This window comes from Protopterus annectens, chromosome 7.part0, assembly GCF_019279795.1.
Source record: "Protopterus annectens isolate FY-2018-M chromosome 7.part0, PAN1.0, whole genome shotgun sequence".
NCBI lineage: Eukaryota > Metazoa > Chordata > Ceratodontiformes > Protopteridae > Protopterus > Protopterus annectens.
This window is the reverse complement of record NC_056739.1, coordinates 843,402,846-843,427,062: the sequence shown is the minus strand read 5'-3', so window position 1 is coordinate 843,427,062 and position 24,217 is coordinate 843,402,846. Positions and strand designations below refer to the sequence as shown.

The 24,217-nt window shown below is 38.1% G+C and overlaps 1 protein-coding gene across 1 annotated transcript in view; it reads left to right on the top strand.

Annotated features, from left to right (window-relative positions):
• Positions 1–24,217, top strand: part of IL17RE (interleukin 17 receptor E) — a 560,820-nt gene that overhangs the window by 299,018 nt on the left and 237,585 nt on the right. The window contains exons 4-5 of the mRNA XM_044077387.1: positions 11,328–11,434; positions 17,243–17,366. Of these exons, the coding sequence (XP_043933322.1) occupies positions 11,328–11,434; positions 17,243–17,366 (231 nt within the window). The remainder of the gene's footprint in view (positions 1–11,327; positions 11,435–17,242; positions 17,367–24,217) is intronic.

Here is a 24,217-nt window from a genome sequence, read left to right as displayed (position 1 = left end):
CTAAGGCAGAAATATTGTCCAAAATATCCAGGTGAGCAGTGTCAAGAATCAGAGAACAAGCCAAGATCAGACCTACATTTTGCATGAAAAGCCACATGAGTTTCTAAAAAGTGTTGAACACCTACACCAGGGCTGCTCACCATAAAAAAGCCCAGCACCCCTTGGTCATAAGCTAGTTGCTCAGCTTGGGTTACCTGAGATAGCTCTTCTAAGTGACAGCTGCAAGTAAACCAATCAACCTGCCAAGCATGAACTAATTGCTAAACACAATGTAGGTTCACTGACAGAACGCAGCTTGGAAGTTGATGACATAATGGTAAGAAGGTAGGTGGATATCTACATTGGATTTCTAACCAAGAAAAGTCAGGGTCTCCAGCACATGTCATACACTGACAGACTGAAGTCACTGTCAATGTACTCAGTAGCATACAGACTATTTACAGGATACTTGTGCCTGGCCTACAGAGCAATCTTGGATCCAAACATAATGGAAATGCTGCACATCCACAAGTCAAATGGGACAAGGGTCACCCACTCCAGGAAACGTAACCTGGCCTTAGACATAAATAGGACCTGCTGGAGAGACAAATATGTCTCTCAGAGGTTGCCACTCCTCTGAAATAAGCTACCAGTTCACATCAAACAAAGCCCCTCTATGACTCTGTTTAAGCGTAGCTTAGATGACTTGATGAGAAACTATAAATTCCTGCCAGGGATTTCACCTATGACCCATTTAGGTATAGGCAGTTGTTGCTAACTAAGATTTCAAGTTTAGACAAGATCCTTTTGCATTGGCTTTTTCTAGTATTATATTGAGCACACACGGCTAGGCTTATAAAGACCTTCGGGTCAATAACCCAGTAACCATCTATGAACTTATGAACTACACAGTTTTAAATCGGCCACAAAAAGAAGATGAGACATCTTTACAACCATCATATGAAGCATTCACTGAATCAAACCCTTCAATAAAATGTATGCACAAGCAACGGAATGAAAGATTTACCCAAACCGACCCTTCAGTAACATTTCCTGGTATGTTGTTGTTGTGTCTTTCGGCTGTTCCTGGTTAGGGGTCGCTACAATGGAACTCAGGTCCGCTAATGATTGGCAGTGGATTTTTACATGCTGAGTTGCCGGCCCTGATGCACAACCTTCAACGAAGGTACGCCCATTCACGCATGTCTCCACACAGAAGACACTCTAGCTGAGAATCAAACATGACAACATCTTACTGTGAGGTGACAATGCTAGCGCAGCACCACTACCGCAGCTCATTTCCTGGTATGTACAAACACCAAAATGAGATATTCACTGAAGCGAACCCCTTATGTGCAGGTAGATAGTTGCTGCACATTACCTGTTAAGTGGACATTCATTATATTCTGGGTACATACAGGTGTAATATAAGACTTATTCATTACCATCTGTTAGGAATTCCATGCAAGAATTGGAGTACAAGTAATGCCACTTACTTGCAAGGCATACCATCCTGGTAAAGGGTGTTACTACCACTGGTTACTGGCAAGCTGCTCAGGGCTTTAGGTCTGTTTGCCTTGTATATCCTATGAATCGATGAATCTATGATTCAAAGATGGTTGATACTTGCAACTTGGCATCTACTTCTCCAAAGTACAGGTTATAAGTAAAGGACTGTGTCTGACATAGTCTGATGATGACTGCAAACTGGGAGTGATCATGAAGCCCCTAACCGGAAGGACTGCAGAAAAACAGGAATGTGCTAAACACAATAGTACAGGCACACAAACCAGTTGCCAGACAAGAAAATGAAACCAATGTCAGTGGTGCTATAAGATACAGCTCAGTTCAAGCTGATGTACACTGTAAAGCAGATCCGAACTCATTCAAAACAAGGACAATACAGAAAATAACCTAGACAGTGATTGCAACAAACTCAGCCTAGCCAAGCACAGTACAATTTTCATTTGACTTGGATGTTATTTATTTAATAGTATCTTTCTTATTTTTTCTCTCTATAAATCTTGTTTTCTCAGTCAGCTCATTTCCCCAGAATACCTTGTTTCACTGACACAATCAGTAAACATTTTACTTACCCTGCATTTTAACACAGCAGAAATACTGAAGAATTATTAGTTGTATGTATCCCTTCTTATAATCAGTACATACAATCCCATTTTTACTGCATTCAGTCCAGAACTCAGAAAAAAAAGAAGAATAAATAGCAGACTCTTCTAAATCACTAACTGAAATAATTTTTTAGATGCAGTTTACCATAATGAATAGAAGACATTTTACTAAAGTAGTCTGATATCGAAAAATATTACTAGCCCTGTTCTGGTATCTAAAAATTTTACCAGCCTTGTTGTGACACTATAAGTAACTAATGATATTGCAGGATCTATTCTACAAATCCCTTTTCAAACTTAGAGTGTTAAGATGGTTCACAGTCTCAGACACACTGATTATGCTTCTCATCTTTGGTCTAAAACAATGATACTTGTCTCTCATGACCTTGCATATATGCATATGCTCTTTGATTCACCTGAATGATTGTATTAAATTATATTGCTTGTATAATATAGCACCGCTTGTTAGAGTGTGTTTCAAATTTGTAGTTTTGAACATTTTTCTAGTAAGCAATGAAACAAAATGTCTGACCCAGTGATGACAAAACTGCCCATTTCAGAACATTTCAAACATAAAATGCCACTCAGACTTCTGTTATTACAGTCCACCAATATCACTCAATGTGCACAACCTCTGCATAGGTAAAAGTCATCTGAATAATTTCACAGATATCTGTAACTACTGAAGAGGTTGCTGCTAGCAAAGAACTTTATATTTCAATGTTTATCTACCAATTCACTGCCTCTGCCCTTGAAGAATACATTTCCTATGTTACAATGAAAAAAAAATGGTAAGCTGCTAATGCTGCAATCAGCAATGGATGGGAAAACAACAAGATAATGACTAACAAAATGAAACTGCTGACAAAAATAAATCCAAACACCCGTAAAACATTTCACTACCAAGAGTTATTTGCACTTACATGCAATCCTAATGCAACTATATGATGCCATCGGAAATGCTTACATTCTATTTTAAAATTAGAGACGATGTTCTAAAGTCTAGTGCTGCAAGGTGCATTCCAAAAGCAGCACATTTTCGCCAACAGTACTTTCAATCTGAAGTCTGAACACTCAGAATTTATGGGAGAAAGGGGGACAAAAATTTCTTCAAAACAGGAGAGAATTGTGAAACTCTTGGGCTCAAGTGCTGTTTACATTTGAGGAACTAGATTACACCTGCCGTTAATGACATCTGTTCAAGGTACTAAAATCCTAGCCGAGGACTGTTATCGTTCATGCAACAGAACCTAGTAGTCCTGACTCTCAATGACTGAGGGCTGAAGGTTCTGCTTTTCATGAACTTTGAAAGATGATAAGGTTTCCAAATGAACTGTAGCACACTAGCCACTGTGAGATGTATTTAATAATACATCTGCCTGTTAACCCAAGTGATGTGGGTTCTAGTCCTAGAGAAGGACTGAGATCGTTCCTTAGAGTAACACTGACTTCTGAGTGTAGGATGGGGGGGGAGTGGAGAAGTTGTACTGATAGTGTCTGCATCCTTTGAATGAGATACCACATGAAACATTTCATATGTGACTGCCAAACAGCTACAGAAATAGCTTGAGGAATGTTGCAAGCAGGGACAAGATTGTACAGACATTTTCCTTAGCGTCTTGCCTAAATGTAACTGTCTAAATGGGATTTGCACATTTGGTGAATGCTGCTGCCAGGAATCGCTACCATTCCTCACTCTCTGTTTCTGACGCACACACACACACACACACACACACACACACACACACACACACACACACACACACACACACACACACACACACACACACACACACACAAAAACACATAAAGGATATGAAAAATATGGGCATTCCGCTTAAAAGTACAGTTGAGAGGGCTTCAGCTAATTCAACCCATGACAACACACACACACACACACACACACACACACACACACACACACACACACACACACACACACACTTCAGTACAATTTACACAGCCATTAACCAAGCAGGGACAAGATCGTACATACTTTAAACAACGAAATACGGCAGAAACTGTAAAGCTAAATTGCAAACCATTTTTAGGCACATTTCTCCTGAGCCAGCACTTCCAGTGAACAACTCACCTCTACTCTGTAAAAGGAGTCCGTTGCAGCTGTACTTTGGTTGATTTTTTTCTGGGCTGCTGTCTTGTAAGATAGTGGCAGGATCGCTTTTATTCCAGAGTCAAAATACCGGCAGACACAAGGAAGTAGATGTTCTGTCCAAGTAAATTGCAGGATCCAGTAGCAATAAAGTCTGAAAATATCAGAAAAATGAAAGGGGATTGCTACTGCTGAACCCGCTATTTATTTGGACAGATCAAAGAAAAGTTAGATTGGGGGATGGAGGTGTTATGCAAGTGGCGGCGTGACATGGAATAATGGGAATGGCTGCCACCACTCACTCCTTGCAAAGCGTACAGAATCTGCTAACTAAGATTACTTGCATATACAGACATTTTTCTTCAAAACGTTAAATACGAACATCATGCAACTCCACAATTAAAAGTAAGTTGAGAAGGTACACGAAAAAGTTCATTTACTTTTTCAACTTATTTTTTAACAGTGGAGATGCATTACAGCTGTAAAGTTAGATGCACTTGTGGAAGGGACTCGGCTGTAAATGCATACAATTCCTAGCTTCTCACAGCGCACTCGGAGGTAAGCCCAAAGGTGCTGTGAGATAGTACTTGGAGTTAATGAGTTAAGACTGCAGACATATGTGAAGAAAGCCTTGTGATTGTCTTTAGTAGATGTGGCCAGTTTGGACTTGAAGTTTACTTTGGAGGATTTTACTAGGGCTCTTATTTGCTTGTTCAGGCTAAGGAAAGATTGCTTCCAATTAGATGCCTTCTATTCTTGGTCCTGGGCAGCAATTTTTTCCTTTTCTTATAGAGTTTATTTATTGCAGATGTCCACCAGACAGGTTTACTCTTCCTTGAGGAGGATGATTTTGTCCTGTCGGGTATTCCTGATTCCATGTAGCTACTATATAAATGCTCATATAGTACTTTGGTGTAGGTTTGGACATATGTGCCAGTTCCTATGGAGGGGGAGGGGGCTGTAAAGCTGTTTATAGCTTCCCTCAGGAGGTTTTATTCAGCTTTGGAGAGTTTTTTTTTGTTTGACCCTAGCTGGGGGGGGGGGGGAGATGGTGACTTCGAAAGTGACTGCTTTGTGGTCGGATCTTACCAGGGAGGATGAACACTATAGGGATGCTGCAGTGGTTACTCATGTTGGTTAATACCAAGTCCAAGATATTTTCACCTCTTGTGAGGGTGTCGACCAGCTGGTCCAAGGCATTTGCATTGACAAAATCAAGGAATCTCTGGACATTTGTGTTTTGGCATGAGTATTTCTTCCAATCTATGGTTGGATAGTCAAAGTCACCCAGGATCAGGGTAAAAGGTTGAATTTTGATAGATTCAAAGAGGTCCAGATAGGTGGAGTAGGCATCTTGAGTCAAATTTAGGGGGCCTGTAACTAGCTGTGATTTGAATAGTATTCCTGTCAATGGTTAACTGCATCTGGAGTGTCCCCTATGCATCATACTGTCTGACCAGCATGGAGGTGTTTGTGTCTTTTATATATATCGCAACTCCACCTCCTTTTGCTTTGCTGCCCAAGGTTTGGGATCTGAATGTATGATAGGATGAGTAACCTTGTATGGCTGGGGTGCTTTCTGCAGCTTTGAACCAGGTTTCTGTGACTGCACAAATGTCAGCATCTTCCAGGGTTAAGATTGCTTGCAATGAGTGCAGTTTCATGTTTAGACTCCTGGCGTTTAGCAGCATGATGTTTAATTTGCATATTGAGTAAATTTTCATGTTGGTAGTTTTGACCTTATGGCATTGCCTAAAGAAGACACTATGGTGGAGGCAAGAGTCTCTGACAGGAAATTGAAGCTCAAGGGGGACAGATGCAGGCTAAGGAAAGATTGCTTCCGATTAGGCACCTGCTATTCTTGGTCCTGGGCAGCAATTCTTTCCTTTTACTATAGATGGCAAAGCACCATGGTTTGTCAGCCATGTCTTCCCAGGCTGTCAGGTACTTGATCCCCTTGGAATGACACCAGAAACAAAGCCAATTGTTAAAGTCACTCTTTTTCTGTTTGTATTGAGGCATCATTCGTCTGACGGTAGAATGCTGCTTAAGGCTAGGAACATACCTTCCTGGGACACACATTCAGTGAGCTCGATCATGTCTCTCTTCATATAGTCCAGGGAGGTGCATTTCAAGTCATTCACACCAAAATGGACTATGACAGAGTCATAACAGTACCTGTTGTTGAGAGACTTGAGCGCATGGGTGATATGGTGGATTCTGGCACCTGACAAATAACTAACTGTGACTTTCTCCTTATCCAGCCTGGTGAGGGGCACCTCTGTGTGTATCACAATGGAGTCTCCTATGACTAATATGTTGGGTTTACATTTAGGCCTTAGTGGCTGTGAGATGCAGGTGTTTAGTCTGTGTGTGGTGAGGTGGGCAGTGGAGTTTGCATGTGTTTTTGCCTCGGAGGTCTCTTATGTTTGGGTATGTTTTTGTTGAGGACCTTCGCATATGTGGGTGTGTGATGTGTAGGTGTGGGTGGTGTTTGAGGTGTGGTGTTTTTGTTGACAGCCTTCTCAGTAACAGATATACTGGCTTGTGAGGGACAGAGCATTGACTGTAGGTTCTTAATGTAATTGCATCTCTCACAAATTGTGTTCCTAGGCGGTAGTAGTAGAGGATTGTCCATGTACATGAGGCAGTTGCTACACTGTCTCAGGATGCCCATATCAACCAGACTGGCAGGAGAAAGTGTAGGAAACTGTCCATCCATATTTGTCAGAAACTGAGGGAGAGAGGCCAGAGAGAGCTAAGAGGGTAAAGGGTGAAAGGCCTAAGAGTAGTATTACTGGGTGATCACATAAGTGATAGTAAGAGAAAACTTGTAACTGGAATACCTCACAAAGGGTTAAAAACAGTGCAGCTGCAGCTCTGGATGCAGCAAACCTGTATCTGAACTATGTTACTAAATTTAAGGTTAAGAACACAGTAAAACTCACAAAGAAGCACAGATTATCCACTTACAGACAAAACCAGAACTCACAATATGAAAAAATACAATTAACAGTAATGAAATGCAGTTAAACAGTAAATTGTTTTAAAACAGTGCAAATGTGATAAATTAACTCACAATCACAACAGTACAAACCATCTCAGATAAAGTATTGAGGATGAGGAGTGCCTGAAAAGGGAGGAAGGAATTGCCACGCTATGACATATTACTGATGGATAATCAAGATAACCCTAGAATATGTGGTGATGCAAAGCCAATTTGGAAGCGATAATGGATGGCAGAGAGGCAAGAAGACCTGTCTGAAGGGAAGGGAAATCCCAGTGTCAAATAGAACTATCTAATAATTGAGAGCACAGCTATCTGTATATTTAGAATGGCAACTGATTTCACACTCCAGGAAAAACAACCCTTGTGCTCCTTAGCTTTCAAACTGCTCAGTAATGGATATTATGTACCACTACCAAACAGATTAAGGTCAAGAAATTCTTCCTGCTCTCTGTGTATGTTAGATGACAACTATTAAATGACCAACTCTAAGGTTGCACCAGCCAGCTAGAATACTTTTAAAATAAGACCATTCCTCCATTAAAGACATGCTATGTTTAAACAAATAGACAAAAAATTGATTTCAAGCTTGCAAACATACTGGAACAGTCTGAAGCAATGTATTTTCATATAGCCACAGTACTTAACTTTTATATAATGTTAAACTGATGTTGATTTACTTACTTTTTCATGAGAACAAGATGTACAAAATTTGCTATGGTATTACTCCATCAAATTACTTGAAAATAATTGAGAAGCTGCACATAAGATTGTAGACCTACACTGTTCATGCTATATTCAAAGTATGGTAACGTTATTAGGACCTTCACTTGTATTTTTTAAATGAATGGTCAACCAGACTGGAAATAGGAAAAAGGTTAAGAAGTCTGATAAAAATAACGGTTAACCATGATAACCTCAACATACGGTCATACTTATTCATCTGTGATTTAAGATTATTCTGTATACATCTGTAAATTTCATTTTTGTCTACCTAAGATTTGCTGTCTTTGTTAGTAGCTGAGGTGAATATGTAACACACAAAAACAGTTGTGGTATTGTTTATCTATAATGCAGTTGTCTGTTTACACTGTATGTTTTACGTTTGGTCTTTATGTTTTATGGCCCGGGACAATGAGGAGAATCTTATACCATGCCTCTAGCCCAGTTAGCAAACTTTAAATAACTTAATAAACAAATACATTCTTCCTGGACAGGAGGAATGATCCCATTTATTTATTTATTTACTGATTTGCTAAATTAGTGAAGGAAACATTACCTTACTCCAGGTGCATCTCAAAAACTGATTAGGTGACTTATTCTGGGGCAGGCAGCACACAAGTACTGAACTCAGCATTACAGATTTAAACTCTTTTGTAATTTACAGTCTTAACTCTTGTCTGCTGCACTAGTAGATATATTTTCTTGAAACTATGTGACTTTGACCCAGATCTTTCTGACATGGAGTCCATATGTAATCACTGCAGCAGACTAAATGTAAAAATAACTACATACTATGACTAGATAACTGAACCCAAGGAGCAGCAACATAAAGGAGAAAAATGAGAATTATTATATTTATTATTATTATTATTATTATTATTATTATATTTATTATTATTATTATTACTATTATTATATTTATTGTTATTATTATTATTATTATATTTATTATTGTTATATTTATTATTGTTATTATTATTATTATTATTGTTATATTTATTATTGTTATATTTATTATTATTATTGTTATTATTATTATTATTATTGTTATATTTATTATTATTATTATTATTATTGTTATTATTATTATTATTATTATTATTATTGTTATTATCATTGTCATCATTATTATCTCTTAACTGGGAGAGTGGTAGATGCACTGAAATCTTGTCTTATTTGATTTTTGAAGTTAGAACAATGATGCAACTGAAGCATGATGGAAGTATAGACATACATGAATAGTGATGTAGACATCCTCAGAGGGTCTCATCCAAACAAATGACTGGTGCCAGAAACATGGCCTCAGTCTGAATACCAAAAAATGCATCATCATCCCCTTTGGGGAGAGTGACTTCCCCACAAATGATCACATTAATAACAACGTCCTAAGCATGCAATCAGTCGTGAGGGATTTGGGCACCCAGGTTGATAGCAACCTGACTTTTAACCACCATGTTGCTTCCGTTGTACAGAAAGCTTTCTACATGGCCCACCTCGTAACTAAGGGTATCTCATCCAGGGACAAGGAGGTCATAACATCCCTGTATTCTTCCCTTATAAGGTCAATTATTGAGTACAACACCCCATTCGGCATGTACCTCGCAAAGCACATGCAGCAGCTGCAGAGACCACACAGGTTCCTCACCAGAAAAATCCAGGGCCTCAAAAATCTACCATACATAGATAGGCTAAAAGCCCTATCCCTCTACTCAGTTTCATACAGACTCCTCAGAGGTGACCTCTGTCTGGCATACAAGGCAATCTCTGTCCCTGCCTTGATGGGACTGCTGCGTATCCACAAGTCAAGCTCCACTCAAGTAACCCACACAAATGGACTCAACCTGGTCTGGGACATCAATAGGATTTGTTGGTGGGTCAGGTTTGTGTCCCAGAGACTCCCCCATCTGTGGACTAGACTCTCTCTCCCCATCAAGCAGAGTACCTCTTTACCCATTTTTAAACGCAACCTGGATAACTGGATGGGAAACAGAAAATACACCCCTGGGATTCCACCTGTGTCCCTGCTGGACAGGGGGTCTGGTTGCTGACTTGTCTAAACATGGACTAAACTCTTGGCTAGGCTTATAAGGGCCTCAGGGTCAATAGCCTAGTAACATCCTATTATCCCATGAATGATATTTAATTATAAAATGTAAATGGAATGTCACATAATGATGCAACAGCCTTTGTATACTCGTTTAAGCATAAAATTCTGTGAAGTGACATTTCTGTCACTTTCTGTTTTATGTTCCAGCCCACTTATAGATCATAAAGTAAACTTGTTCATCATCTCACAGAATCAGAAGAAATTCCCATATGAAGATGAACAAACTTTCTTCATGTTAAAATACGTAAAAAAGTTATTTGTAAATAAAGAAAAAATGAGTATTAATATACATCTTCCTCAGTCAGTCCCATTGATTAAATAGTTCATTAATACCTGAAAAATACCAGATATTACTCTCACCAGTCCACACCTTAAAAGATTGTACCAAAGGTAGCCACTAGGTGGAGACTTTGTATTACAATGTGCATATCAAAATTACTATGGTGTTTTTATTCTTCAAATGGATACTCGGTGCACCACAAAGCAGCAATACAAGATCAACAAGAGAAGTCACTTCCACCCCAGTTTACTCATCCAGATGTAAAAAGCTATTACTGATCCATGTCAGACACATGTGAAAAAGTAAAGCAGTATTAAGCAAACATGAAGCAAGGAATAGTGTAATAAAATGTGAGCTAAAGCTGTATTTTCATGCAAGTATTAAGACCCCCTGCCCTTTATAAAGGGATAGCATTTATAGTTTTTCAAATACATATTTCAAATTCTGTATTCAGTTGACACTCATCTGACCTGCTCATTCTAGTATTGCAGTCTGTAATAAGAATGCTGTAGTGTAATACACCCTTAGATTTGAAGGTGTATTTTCAGTGTTAACACGTACCCAAAGAGCTGGATTGTAGGCAGCCATACTCAGTACATTTCTCAGCACGTCTAAGAACAATTATAGAGGCCAGACTATGTCTATAATTAATTGGTTAAGGTACTCTGTATAACAAACATGTTTAACACTTATTTATTGCTAGGAGTTTCTGTGTAAAACACTGCATTTAGTGTTACAGGTTCAATAGCAAAACATCATAAACACATTTCTTATATGAGAAGGGGGGCAGTATTTTGAGAGATATGTATGTTTTTTAATGCAAGGTAAAATGATAATGAGGCAAAACCTATGATTCTCTAAGAATAACAGAAAGCCTGGCTATGGATGTATCTCAGTTAACTGTGGGGAATGGGGAACATAGAAATATGTGATTTGAACTGCTAATTGAGTAATGCATGACACTAAATGTCTTTTTTTCTGTGTATTTTTAGGCAGACTTCAGCTTAGAGGCATCAGGATTGAATTCCTACAGCTCAGCACTAACAACCACTACAGTCTTAGGCTGTGCAGTGAGACAAAGGCACAAAATGATGATAGTGTAAGTAAACCCTTTCATCTTACAAGTACCATGTCACAGACGGGGCTGTTCCAATCTGTCACACATTTCCTAGTTAACAGTCCTCATTTTTAACCCCCGTATTTCACTTAAAAATGGTCAACATGAAAAATTCTGTAAAAAATAAATAAATAATACATTAGTATGCATTTTCAAATACAAGGAAAAGTTATGACACTTAAATGGTGAAGTGTGTGCTACAGATAGTTAAAACACATTGTAGTTTCTCAGGGCAAAGTACCCTTTTAGAACATATCAAGGAGCCACACCACAATATTATCTTATGAAAAGCATGCTTTTGGATATTGTTCATTTATTTTTTCCCCATACCAACTTTACCCTATTCAGGGTTCCAGGTGAGCTACCACCTGTCCCAGTACTCATTTGGCATAAGCAGAGAACCAAACCTTGGTGGGCACTAGACCATCACAGGAGACATTACACAAAGCACTCACTCGTATGCTTACTTACAGCCAGTTTGGGGGATTACCAACTCATCTACATGCCCTTAGGATGTGGGAAGAATCAAGAACACCCTGCAAAAAGTCACGTGGACAAAGTGAGAACATACAGACTCAGCACAGACGGTACCGCTGTTAGGAACCAACCAGAGAACCAAGTGCTGTAAAATAGTAATGTTATATCGCATGGGAATGTTAATGCAAAACATCCCAGACGTACTTCCAGATATCATGGAAGGTAACGTAAGTAACATACACAGAAACACACACACACATATATGTGTGTGTATGTGTATATATACACACACACCCATATTATAAAAAAAAGCACACACACACACACACACACACACACACATATATATATATATATATATATATATATATATATATATATATGGATCTATGACTGATGCGTGAATGGCCATTTCACCGAATCCTAAATGGCCGGGCATACTTCCGCGAAAATGCTTTTCACCGAAGAAGCACTTTTGCGGAAGTATGCCTGCAGGTAGAGGGAGTTGTGGGGGAGTGACTGTTGCACAGATCGTACTATGGTGCAGATTAGGGAATTTTTTTTCCATTTCCTCACTGCAGTGCGATCTCGGAGTGAGAATATTAAAGTAGCGGAGGGTGTGGGGGCTTGCCCTCCTGCATAAATGCTTTTTTATTGGTTTTTTTTTTTCTTTTTTTTTAACGCACTTTAACGAAAGTGCTTTTTCGGTAAAGCACTTTCTTTAAAGTGTGTTTGGTGAAGTTAGATTCAAACTGTTGAAGTTTCGTTCAACAGTCCTAGATCTATATATATATATATGTATATATGTATATATATATATATATATATATATATATATATATATATGTATATATGTATATATGTATATATATCTATATATATGTATATATATCTATATATATGTATATATATATATATATATATATATATATATATATATATATATATATATATATATATATATGTATGTATATATATATATCTATATGTATATATATGTATATATATATATATATATATATATGTATATATATATATATATATATATATATACATATATATATATATGTATATATATATATATATATATATATATATATATATATATATATATATATATATATATATATATATATAAAATAGGTCCACTTCTTAATGTCAAAATTCCACAATCCCGAAGCTCTGAATACCGACGATCAGAACTTCGAGATTGAGGAATCTGGAATTGAAGAAAAAAAAACGAAAACACAAAAACATCTGGAATCACATTCTTGCAGGGGGCAAGCCACCCTGCACCTCCCACACCCCCTGAAAGTTGAATATACCAACTCCGAGATCACACTGCAGTGAAGAGAATGGCAATGTTCCCATTCCACACTGTACAGCGATCTCCATTCACAGTTTTCGAAATTCTGCAATCTTGATGTTCTGAGCGTAGGTATTCAGAGCTTCGGGACTTTGGAATTTTGACATTAAGAATATATATATATATATATATTTCATTCAGAAGCTGAAAACCTGACTCAACAGAAAGTCAAACTTCATATGGTCGAGACTATATGATCAACTTTCCGAAAGTTGAACTACGAAAAACAACAAAAAAGCTACGTTTTTGCATGGGAACAAGCCTTCATGTGTTGGAGGATGTGGCCCCACACCCCCTGCATATTATGTATACCAACTCTGAGACTGCACTACAGGGAAAAGGGTATATTCTCTTATCCCGACTGTACCGTGATCTCCATTCAAAAGCTTCAACATATTGTAAAGTGGATCATATGGTCCTGATCACAAACAGTAATATATATATATATATATGTATATATATATATATATATATGTATATATATATATATATGTATATATATATATATATATATGTATATATATATATATATATATATATATATATATATGTGTGTGTGTGTGTGTGTGTTTGATTATGTATACATATGGATCTATTTTTTTTTTTTCAATCAAATGGGCAAAACATCAACATTAAAGAACAAATAATAAACCACAAGGCCAGTGAAAATCCAAAATAAAACTTTAAGTGCAAACTCTGGCACCTCGGTTAGAGCACCCTTCAAAGAGTAAAATCACTGATTAAAAAAAATCCATCTATACTTCAAATCAATAATAGAAATTAAACAATAATCTAATTAACCTGTCAGAAAACACCGTGATTAAATAAGTACTTTCCAATCACATTCATTGTTCAGGCCATTGGGGAACAAAGTGGTAAATTTCAGTATAAACATGGATTCCTTAAATAACTTATTTTAAGCACCACATCTGTAGTGTGTTTAAGATACACTTTTTCAAGAACAGTGGCTAGTAAACCTATAGGGTCTGAATTATGACACTTATTAAAATGCTGTGCTACCAGACTTTCCATCTTATTTTGTTTATTATATCTAATGTGTCCTTGCAGTCTCAACTTAAATTTTCTCTTCCTCTCCCCTTTCTAGAAAAGATGACATGGACATTTCAAGGCTTAAGTAATACCCTCAGTATTACAATCATATTTGTCCACCACATGATAACATATATTATTAATAGTTTGAAAAGACTGAACAGTATATTGAGATGAACAATTTCCACATGGAAAAGTTCACATAGCAACAGGAACTGTCAATCTCTTGTATACAATGATCATCTGCTTCTGCTGACCAAGCAGATATCGATGTTGCACCCATCAATAGAAAATAATCCACCCATACATATATGTGTGAGTGTATCATATGTGTGTGCTTGTAATATATTTTATATAAATACGTATATATATATATATATATATATATATATATATATATATATATATATATATATGTACAGGCATACATAAATACATATACATGTGTGTGCACACATGTACTGGCACTGTAGTATTTTGCTGACTCTCAAAACATGGAAACATATTAGTTGCAAACTCGATTGACTGAAAACTTTCTTTTGTCAAACTGCAATTATTTAGAAGACATCATGCAGTGTGAAAGCATTTTAAATCCAGCAGTTGCACAACTGTAGAAAAAAAAGAGAAGAGTTCACGCACACAAAATCACTGGAGATGCTCAAATAGAAACCACATCATCAATCATTGTCTTTACTTTTCACTATATTATTTTTGTTCATAATTGCAATTTATCAATATGTTTTTTTTTTTTTTCAATCAAATGCATTTTAAACCATCAGTGTTTTCAAATGCAATAGAATAAAATTCTAACACATAAGGTGATCCAATGTAGGAACATTAATATGAGTGTACAGGAAATGGTCAATACTCGTGGTTGATGTTCTTTTGTGGGTTGCATAAACAATGGATTCAGATATAGGAGAATGCACTGTTGTGCAACTACTGAAACAATGAATGAATATAGGAACTGCTTGTGTTTGTAAAGCATGGCAGGTATGTCTGCTGCCCTTTCTCTGCTTGTTGTGCCATTTCAGAGTTGGTGTGTATGTGTGAGTGTGCATGTATATGTATGTATATATATATATATATATATATATATATATATATATAGATCTGTAGATATATATATTTGTGGCAGGAGTGTGGGGGGTGCAGTCCCCCCAGTGGTGGTGTGGGGGGGGGGGCTTGTCACTCTCCCAGCAAAAACTATTTTAGAGCTTCTCTTGTTTTTATTATGTCATCAGCTGGAGAAGGAATTCAGAGATGGTCAGATGGCTTACTTATTTTATTTATTGTTTGCCTGCATTGTTATCAGTAGAGTCTGTTAAGAGAAGACCCAATTTCTAGAGGATACCCAGAGGGAGGAGCTCCAACATGGTAGATTTACATAATTAACAAGAAATGATTTGCTGTAGTGGATTGGACACTCTAAACTGGCCCTAGGCTTGAGTGTTTGCGTGTGTGTGCCTTCTGTAGAAGGTTGGGCGCCGGGCTGGCAACTCAATACCGTAAAACTCCACTGTAAATCATGAGCGAACAGGTGATCCGCTGTGGGGACCCCTAACTGGGAATGCCGAAAGAAGAAGAAGATTAGACAGTAAAAGACTGCTTGGACAAAATGTCAACTAACAGAGAAAAAGGAAACTATGGACAAGGATTTCAGGGACCTAGTATATAATAATGCTGGAAGCACGGCTGTTAGGAAAAAAAAATGTTTTTCATCTGAATGTTTTCTTAGTAAACTGTATGTGGTCACGACACTGAAAATCAGCTGACTGCCTAAGTGCCTCATGGCTAGAGAGCAACAGTCCTGGTTTCTGATATGTCTACTCTGTTTTCTTATTTCCCTTTAATAATTCGTTATTTCCATGCTTGTATTTTATATAGCCCTTAGATCGCCAACTATTCTCTGCACTGGACTTTATTCCTTTCTTTTCCTCACACTGTCTATAACAATATAGAATTACTCACTTCACAGATTGCTCTCTTCCCCATCCAGACTGTTTTTCTATGGTGATGCGCCTATGTCTTTTCTTTAATGCTACAACTCTCTAAATGGCAGCAATTATGAATTCTGTGATTAGGGGTATGCTTGTAAATACATGTAACATACCTGTATTTATCTGTAGAGGAAGTAAGACGAATATGAACCTTATACCTGTATAATTACTCCTTATCTGTGTCCCTTGTAGTTGTATTCTGACCATTAACCTAGATTGCACTGATGTTCACATAATGCATTCTGTTTGATCACATGGCGATTCCACAATACATGCATATTTTGTACTTGTTAATTCACAGCTGCCATATTTTTATATACAGGGTGTTTTCCCAGAGTCACTGCCGAAAAGAGGCTATTCCCAGTTGCAGTATCCTGGTAAACAAACAAACAAAAAAAAGTAGGAAAAATACGACGAATGCATTGAAGTAGGATGTGTCCTCAGACCTGTTTTATCACCCTTCACCATAACAGACTGCAGCCAGCAGTGATGTCTGCGTTACATACACAATGTTTTACTACCTTTTTTCAAATAAGTAAGAGTTTTGACTGTAATTAACTCTAAGATGCAGTATATCTGCCTTAATCGTTCCTTTTCCACTCTTGATTTTTTATCTGTGTAATATTGTAATCCTGTTCACTGTTTCAGAAATTCTAAACACATTTCAACAAGTATATTGCAAACAGCATTGTTGGCATTATAGAAGAGAAACACACTTAGTTATCAACAAGTGTTACATAGACATATAATCAACATTTGATTTCCTTTGTAAGGTAAACAAATTAAATGTTTTGTGTTTTATAAATTGCTCAACAATTCTACAAGTCTGTCTGCAAATGTGTTTGTTAAATCTGTTATTTTTTTCCATATTTCATTTCATATGTGTTATCTTTTTAGTGGGAAATCCAGTATGACTGTTTTCCTGCAGATGCTGGACATGAGGTGATTGTGTCTCTGTCTACTATCCCAGACTATGGAGTACAGGTTTGCAGAAACCACACTGTTGATGAACATGAAACAGGTGAGCTATTGGACCATATGAACCTTTATGGGGTGTGGACTGCTATTTTGCTAAACATTTCATACTTTCTCCTCAAGTAAGTAATTGAATTGTCAGTTTAAATGAACTGTGATGTTCTGTATTAACTGAGCTGCACAGCATTTTGAAAAAGTACCCACTTTCTGCATATCTTAAACACTTGCAATGTGTTGTTCAGTGCAAAGCACAAATAATAATCTTGTTCAAGAAGTCATCTCACCATACAATTCTGCAGAAGGCATCCTTGCCTAGTTTAATTTGTTTTTCTTTCCTACAAGCCTATGTGGAAATGGAACTATGTAATTTCCATTCAATTTCATTTGTTTCCTTCCTGTTCCAAGTATTCCCGTTTCTTTTTTTAAATGCATTTTAGGCTTCCTTACCATCTGTTTTCATGCCTACCCTTTTAGAAATATACTCTTTCCAGCTACCACTTTTCTGGTGAAGATTTTCACCTCATTTTTCTACTTCTGCTTTTGTAAAAGACATTAGGCTTCACTACACTGTTTTTGTATTTATGTCTCAAGGTTATCAGTTGCATTTTCTCCAGCTCTCATCAGATGTAGGCTTGTAGCCTGCATACTTCAAGATGCTTCTCTCCAAGCTGTTATTCATATGCTACACTATCAGGTCTGTTCTTTTTGAATCTCTCTCGTATCATGATTCTGTTTAGACTGAAACATAATTGTTTTCTTCATTTTGCTGTCAGTACCTTTCCCTCTCTGTCTCACTGTGTACTATAACATTGCATTTCTTTCCACTCACAGTGCTGCCCCCTGCTGGCATTACATCTCTATATTGTAACATCACCTTTTTTCTCCTCACACAACACTAACACATTATGCAGTAGTCTTGGCCGCATTGTAATTGTGTGACATTCATTTAATCAATTGGTGTTATTGTGTGTCAGATTATATAAACCTACCTCATTTTCACCATAAATAACAGTTACTAAGGTTAGCAACATCCTTGTCTTTTTCTTCAGACTTCCTGCATTCTGTCTCCGGACTGATGCCCTCCTAAAACACTCTCTTGGACTGAGGTCTGTTGTTATGGCTTTCTGTCTTCAAGTATTCCACCAGACTACAACCCGTTAAACAACTGAGGTATTCAACAAGGAATAGATTTTAATATTCCATGAGCCCCCCAGCCCACACAAAGTACAATTTACAAGGGCAGTTAGCTTAGTACTAATCTATGAACCCATGAATCTATGACCTTCATGACTTAATTGAGAAAAAGATTGGTCTGACATTATTTCAGACATACATAACATTAGTAATGTACACCACAGGGTATGTGGTGCCTTAACAAATACTCAGTTACATCTGTTAAATTGCTCTGTTTACCTACACCAGGGTGGTAGTGGTGGTGCATGTGGTCAGTTTTAGCAGACCTCTGCCCAGGACCAGCTAATCAGCATAGTCATTTAGGATGCATGGGGACACGCATGTAAATGCCATGACATGTTCCACCATCAACAAAGTATTTACTACCACTCACACTCATTACATTTCTTTGTGGAACCGATGCTGGTCTGTTACAGCAGCAGTTGCACATGCAAGGCTTTCCATTTAAATTCAGAATTTTCACCCGATTCTTTTACTGGGTTTGTTAAATTTGATGTTTATTTAAGCTCAGTTCTAGATCATCCTACTTAATGTTGCAAGTCTGTATCCCCTGCATAGTACCTCGGGTATATTATTTGACTGTTTTCTATACTGAGGCTCAATAACTTCTGATTGCACCAGATTAATTAATTTTTTTATTTGTTTATTAATTCATTTTTTTGTAATTCTCTTTTAATCAGAACAACTAGGATGGAGAAAGAGGAAATTTTGATAGGGAGAATGTAGAAAGGGAGTAAGTAAGAGCAACTATCTGACATACCTTGTGCACAAATATTAGTATGTGGCAATACAAGCTATAAAACAACTTTTGAAATCAATGACTGCCATTAAACCAGTTTAACTGTTATAGATGAACAAAGGAAGTTCACAAGTACATAGATTAAATATGGGGATTAATATGTGCATTTGAGTACCTATATGCATTTGAGTACCAACTGGTCAAGTCTTGGAAAATCCTACCACCTGATAGATACTGTTTCTGCTTATGAGCTAAACAATAAATGTGAACAATATAAATCCCTTGTATATGAAGTGTAACATTAAGCTACAATTGACTGTAAACCTTGTAGTTGCAAAAATGGAAGGTGATGAAAAATCCAGACACATACAGTGTGCCCAGAAACTGAATGTAAGCAACATGAAACACTATCCCATCCTTTGTAAATAAAGTCTACAATTACAGTTTGGCATAATGCTAAGAGAGGCCTCTGGCTTTTATTAACATTTTTATTCCATGTTTTTCTGATACTGACTAGAATGAGGATAAAAAGCTATCACCTGGAATCTGATTCAATATTTAAGTAAATTTTCATCCACCTTTTCATTATTTTATCTCTACGTTTTGTTAAGATCAGAAACTTACGATACCCATACCATCTACTGACAATTTATGTGAGGTACTTATTTCCAGGCTGTGGTTATGGTGTCAACAATTAAATTATTTAATACCTAAATAAGGGCTATCGTCCAAGCTGAAATGTATTCCCAAAGCATAGTTTGAATGACTATCCATATATTAATATAGCTTGTTACCCCACATTTTCTGAAGGTTTTGTTGAACTTGCTGCCATGAAAGGAGATACTGCCAACCTAGCTATCTGGAATTTTGTAAATAATCATATGTCATTTGTGAATATCAACATGATTCATATGCTTGTGTTACAAATGTATTAGAACTGTAAGTAATATAAGGTGGTTTGTACAGACGTGTGCTGAAGAGATATTTTGTAAAGTATTGAACTTAGAGGTGTGACCAGAGTGTACCCTGCTGGATTAGAACATAAATGTATATACACTATTGTAACTATTTAGATGTATATATTTTAACAATGGAAACTGGAACACAGGAGGTTAATTTCAGAAAAAGAGCTGAAAATGTAAATTACTTTGACAGCCAGAGACAAGATGTCTACACTAGGGAGTTCTATGTGTTATCCTGAAAGAGAAATAATTAATAGGCTTGAGATGTGAAAGTGTTTTATTGTTTTATAACTTCCAGGATTTGCCTTAGATCTAAGAAGGGCTCTTGTTTATGTATTTTCACAGGTAGATAATGTTGTTTTTGAACCTGGGAACTGAAGTCAGATTACAAGAAATGATGTCATTTTGCAAGTATCCCAGCAGTAATATTTGGGATATTAATTTAAGAACTCTGAGAGAGAGATTGAGCATTTTGTATTTTGTTTTTGACCTGACAAAAACATCCACTCACCACATCTGTCATGTTGCTCTGTATGTAAGTTAACTAGGGTACAGTAATTTCTTTTAGATACACTCAGGAATATAGTGAAGTATAGCTTATATGTTTTCTTTATTTATTTGAGACTGTCCTGCAATGTTTTAAATGTTTCCTGTGATTTTGAACTCTGATGTAACTGTGATTATTTACTGAGTATTTTCTTGTTCATTTATTATTTATTATTAAATATATTTTAACATTTCATTGTGGCTGATCTTTGTGAGACATATTTAAGTTCTGAAAGTACTTGCCTATTTATTTGGTGACACTGTGGGCCACTCCTAATAGCCTTGCTCTTGGTCAAACTACCATTTGTATTAATAGTAACATTACACAGTAATATTGGCCACCCTTTGTTAAGGGCCTTAAAGTAGTTGATAAGGACGTGGTTGGTGGCAGTGATAACTACCTTATAATCTGGGCAAAAGGGGGCATAGCTAGCAAACCTGTGCCAGCCTTTCCCAGGTGTGTGTGTATGTGCTTGTATATAAATCAAACCTCAAGGAGTGTGAGTGTTAGCTACTTGGGCAGGGACACAAAGCACTGGCTGGACAGAGAGGGTGCTGGAGGTCTTGGCTTGGCCACTCAGCTGAGATCTCAACTCTATATCTGTGCCAGTGGGGAGTCTTATTGGGAATCTGAAGAAGGAGGGAGAAACCAGCCTCAGACTGACTGTGGTCACTGTGTGCTCTTAAGGGAAATTGCACTTGATGCAGAGAGCTGCATCTGGAAATACTGTGTGTGTGCTTATCCTCCCAGTCTACGTCTCCCACTGCTGCTAGTGGTGAGGATTGAGGCTCCTTTATTACTGAGCCAGTGCTGGGGTGTCACATTATATTGGTGGAAAGTGGTGGGATATCCACATCACATTATATTGGTTGGCAGTGGTGGGATATCCACATATTGGAATTCAGTGGTGTGGATATTGAATTCCTGTAGCCTGTAAACAGTGGTCACTAAAGAAGGTGTTTGTACTCTCAATCAGCCACACAGTGAACATTCAGAGTTTCATATCACAGTAGTTTTTTTTTTTTAGCTTAGTCAGGGATAGCAGGCAAGGATGTCCGTGAAGGAGTATGGCAAGCTGACAAGGAGCAAGGTGGCTGAGATGTGCCAAGCCAAAGGACTGGGGCATGCCAACCTGACTAAAGCAGAAATTATTGCAGCCTTAGTGACAGCTGCATCGCAAACCAGCATCCAGGAAGACAACCAGGCTGGCCTTGGAGATGTACAACTCTCAGAAAATGGACAGTTCAACCTTTCTTCAGAGGACTAAAAAATCCATCTGGAGTTAAACAGAGTTGAACTGGAAGCCAAACATTTGGAAATAGAATCAGCAAAGAGACAGTGGCAGGAGAAATTAATGGAATTTGAAGCAGCAGAGAGACTTGAGACATCTGGAAGCTGAGGAGAATGAGAGGCAGAGGCAACATGAAAAGGAGATGCCGACTCTTCGCCAGGGTAATGGAGGTAATGGGGGGGTAATGGGGAAGAGAGTAACCGAACCCCAGAAGCAACAAAGGTCAGTAAATTTCTTCCACAATTTACAGAGGGTGATACTTTTAACAGTTTTATTCATATGTTTGAAATGGTATGTAAACAGTATAATGTTGACCAAGGGCTCTGGGTACAGCTCCTGACCCCATTACTCCATGATAAAGCTGTAACTGCTATTTCTAAATTGTCTGATACTGATTGCTTAAATAATAATACTGTTAAAATTGTTTGTTAGAGTGTTTTAAGTTAACACCTAAAGCTTATAGGAAAATGTTTTGTGAGCATAGACGCAAGGCAGATGAGTGTGTGTGTGAATATATTGCTGAGTTAAGCACTTATTTTCCTAGATGGGTGAGTGGGTTTCAGGTCACCACTTTTGAAGTGTTGGTAGACCTTTTGGTGAGGGAACAAGCCCTTAGCACTTTGTCTGAGGACATGAGAATCTCGTTAGTGGATAGAGAATGCAACACATCAGATGAGTTGGGGAAAAAGGGAGACCTATACCTAGCAAGCAGGACATCACTGCACAGGAAAGTGATACCCAGTGCTGCTCATGGGTCTAAGGGAACCCATGGTAGGCAGTCTAAACCACCCCAACAGAGTCCACCAATAGCAGGGGAAGCCACTAGTCCAGGTACATGTCCAGGACCAAGGGTTAAATGTTTTAAATGCAACCAGTGGGACCGCGTAGCATATAGCTGTCCATGGAGGCAAGGAGGGGAACAAAAGGTGGGAGAATCCAGTAAGTGAAAATGACAGAATGCCAGCAGTAAGTTCTCTGGAGACAACAAGGGAGCCCAACTACCACAAGAGGTTGTATCCTATCTTAGTAGATGGAAAAGAGGCTACTCCTAAGAGAGTCACAGCCTCTGACCTAACCATTGTGAATCCTGCAATGGTTAAAGAGGAGCCCAACTTGCTTGGGCAGTCTACTCCAGTCAGAGCTTTAGTAGGGACTGCATTCCAAATATCTTTGGATAGGGTTCACCTTGACTGGGAGGGTAGAAAAGGAAGCAAGCAAGTAGGTGTGTTTGAGGATATCCCTGCAGATGTCCTGATAGGGAATAATTTTGATAGTACAGTATCTTGTGTGCATGCACTTCCATGCTGTCAGGCTTGGAGACAAGCATGTGGGTCTGGTAGCCTGGGGGGACCCAGACAGACCACAAACTTGAAGCCAGGACTGGTGCGGTGATTACTTCAGGGAGGGATCTACCCTGTAGAGCCACAACTGCTTGTGGTAACTGATGTTCCCTTGGACAGTGACTGCAAGGACAGAGGTGAGTAGCAGTACCCAGACTGACAGGGATGCACCGATATCACAGTATACCAGACTTCCTGTGGAAGGGGAGCTGGTAAGGATTACCAAGGGAGAGAGTTGAGACAGGCTCAGATCTCAAACCTTACATTACAAGGCCAGAGGGAGGTAGCTAGTGAGGCACTTGATTTTCAAGGAAAGGGGGATCTGTGTACTGGGGCAAAGGGTTACTGTATAGAGAGTGGACCCCTGAAGGAGGGCTAGAGGGTGAGAGAATACAGCAGTTGGTAGTGCTCAAAGCCTACCATCTGGCACTTCTAGCCATAGTCCATGATATTCCCTTTGCAGGTCATATGGGCATAAAGCATACTGAGAAACGTATTATGCAGAACATTTATTGGCCTGGGATTTCCAGAGACGTAACCGAGTACTGCAGGAGTGAGCAGTGCCAAAAGTTAGGCAAGGCAGGAGACAAGGTGAAAGCTCCTTTGATGCCTTTGCAGATGATTGAGGGGCCATTTCAGAGGGTAGCTATGGATATTGTGGGGCCTCTGAGTATCCCAAGTTCCACAGGGAAAAAGTATATCCTAGTGGTAACATATTATGCTACCAGATAACCTGAGGCAGTGGCTGTGTCCTCCATTGAGGCAGAAAAGGTGGCAAATCCTTTGTTAGAGATTTTCAGCAGGGTAGGTTTCCGAAAAGAAAT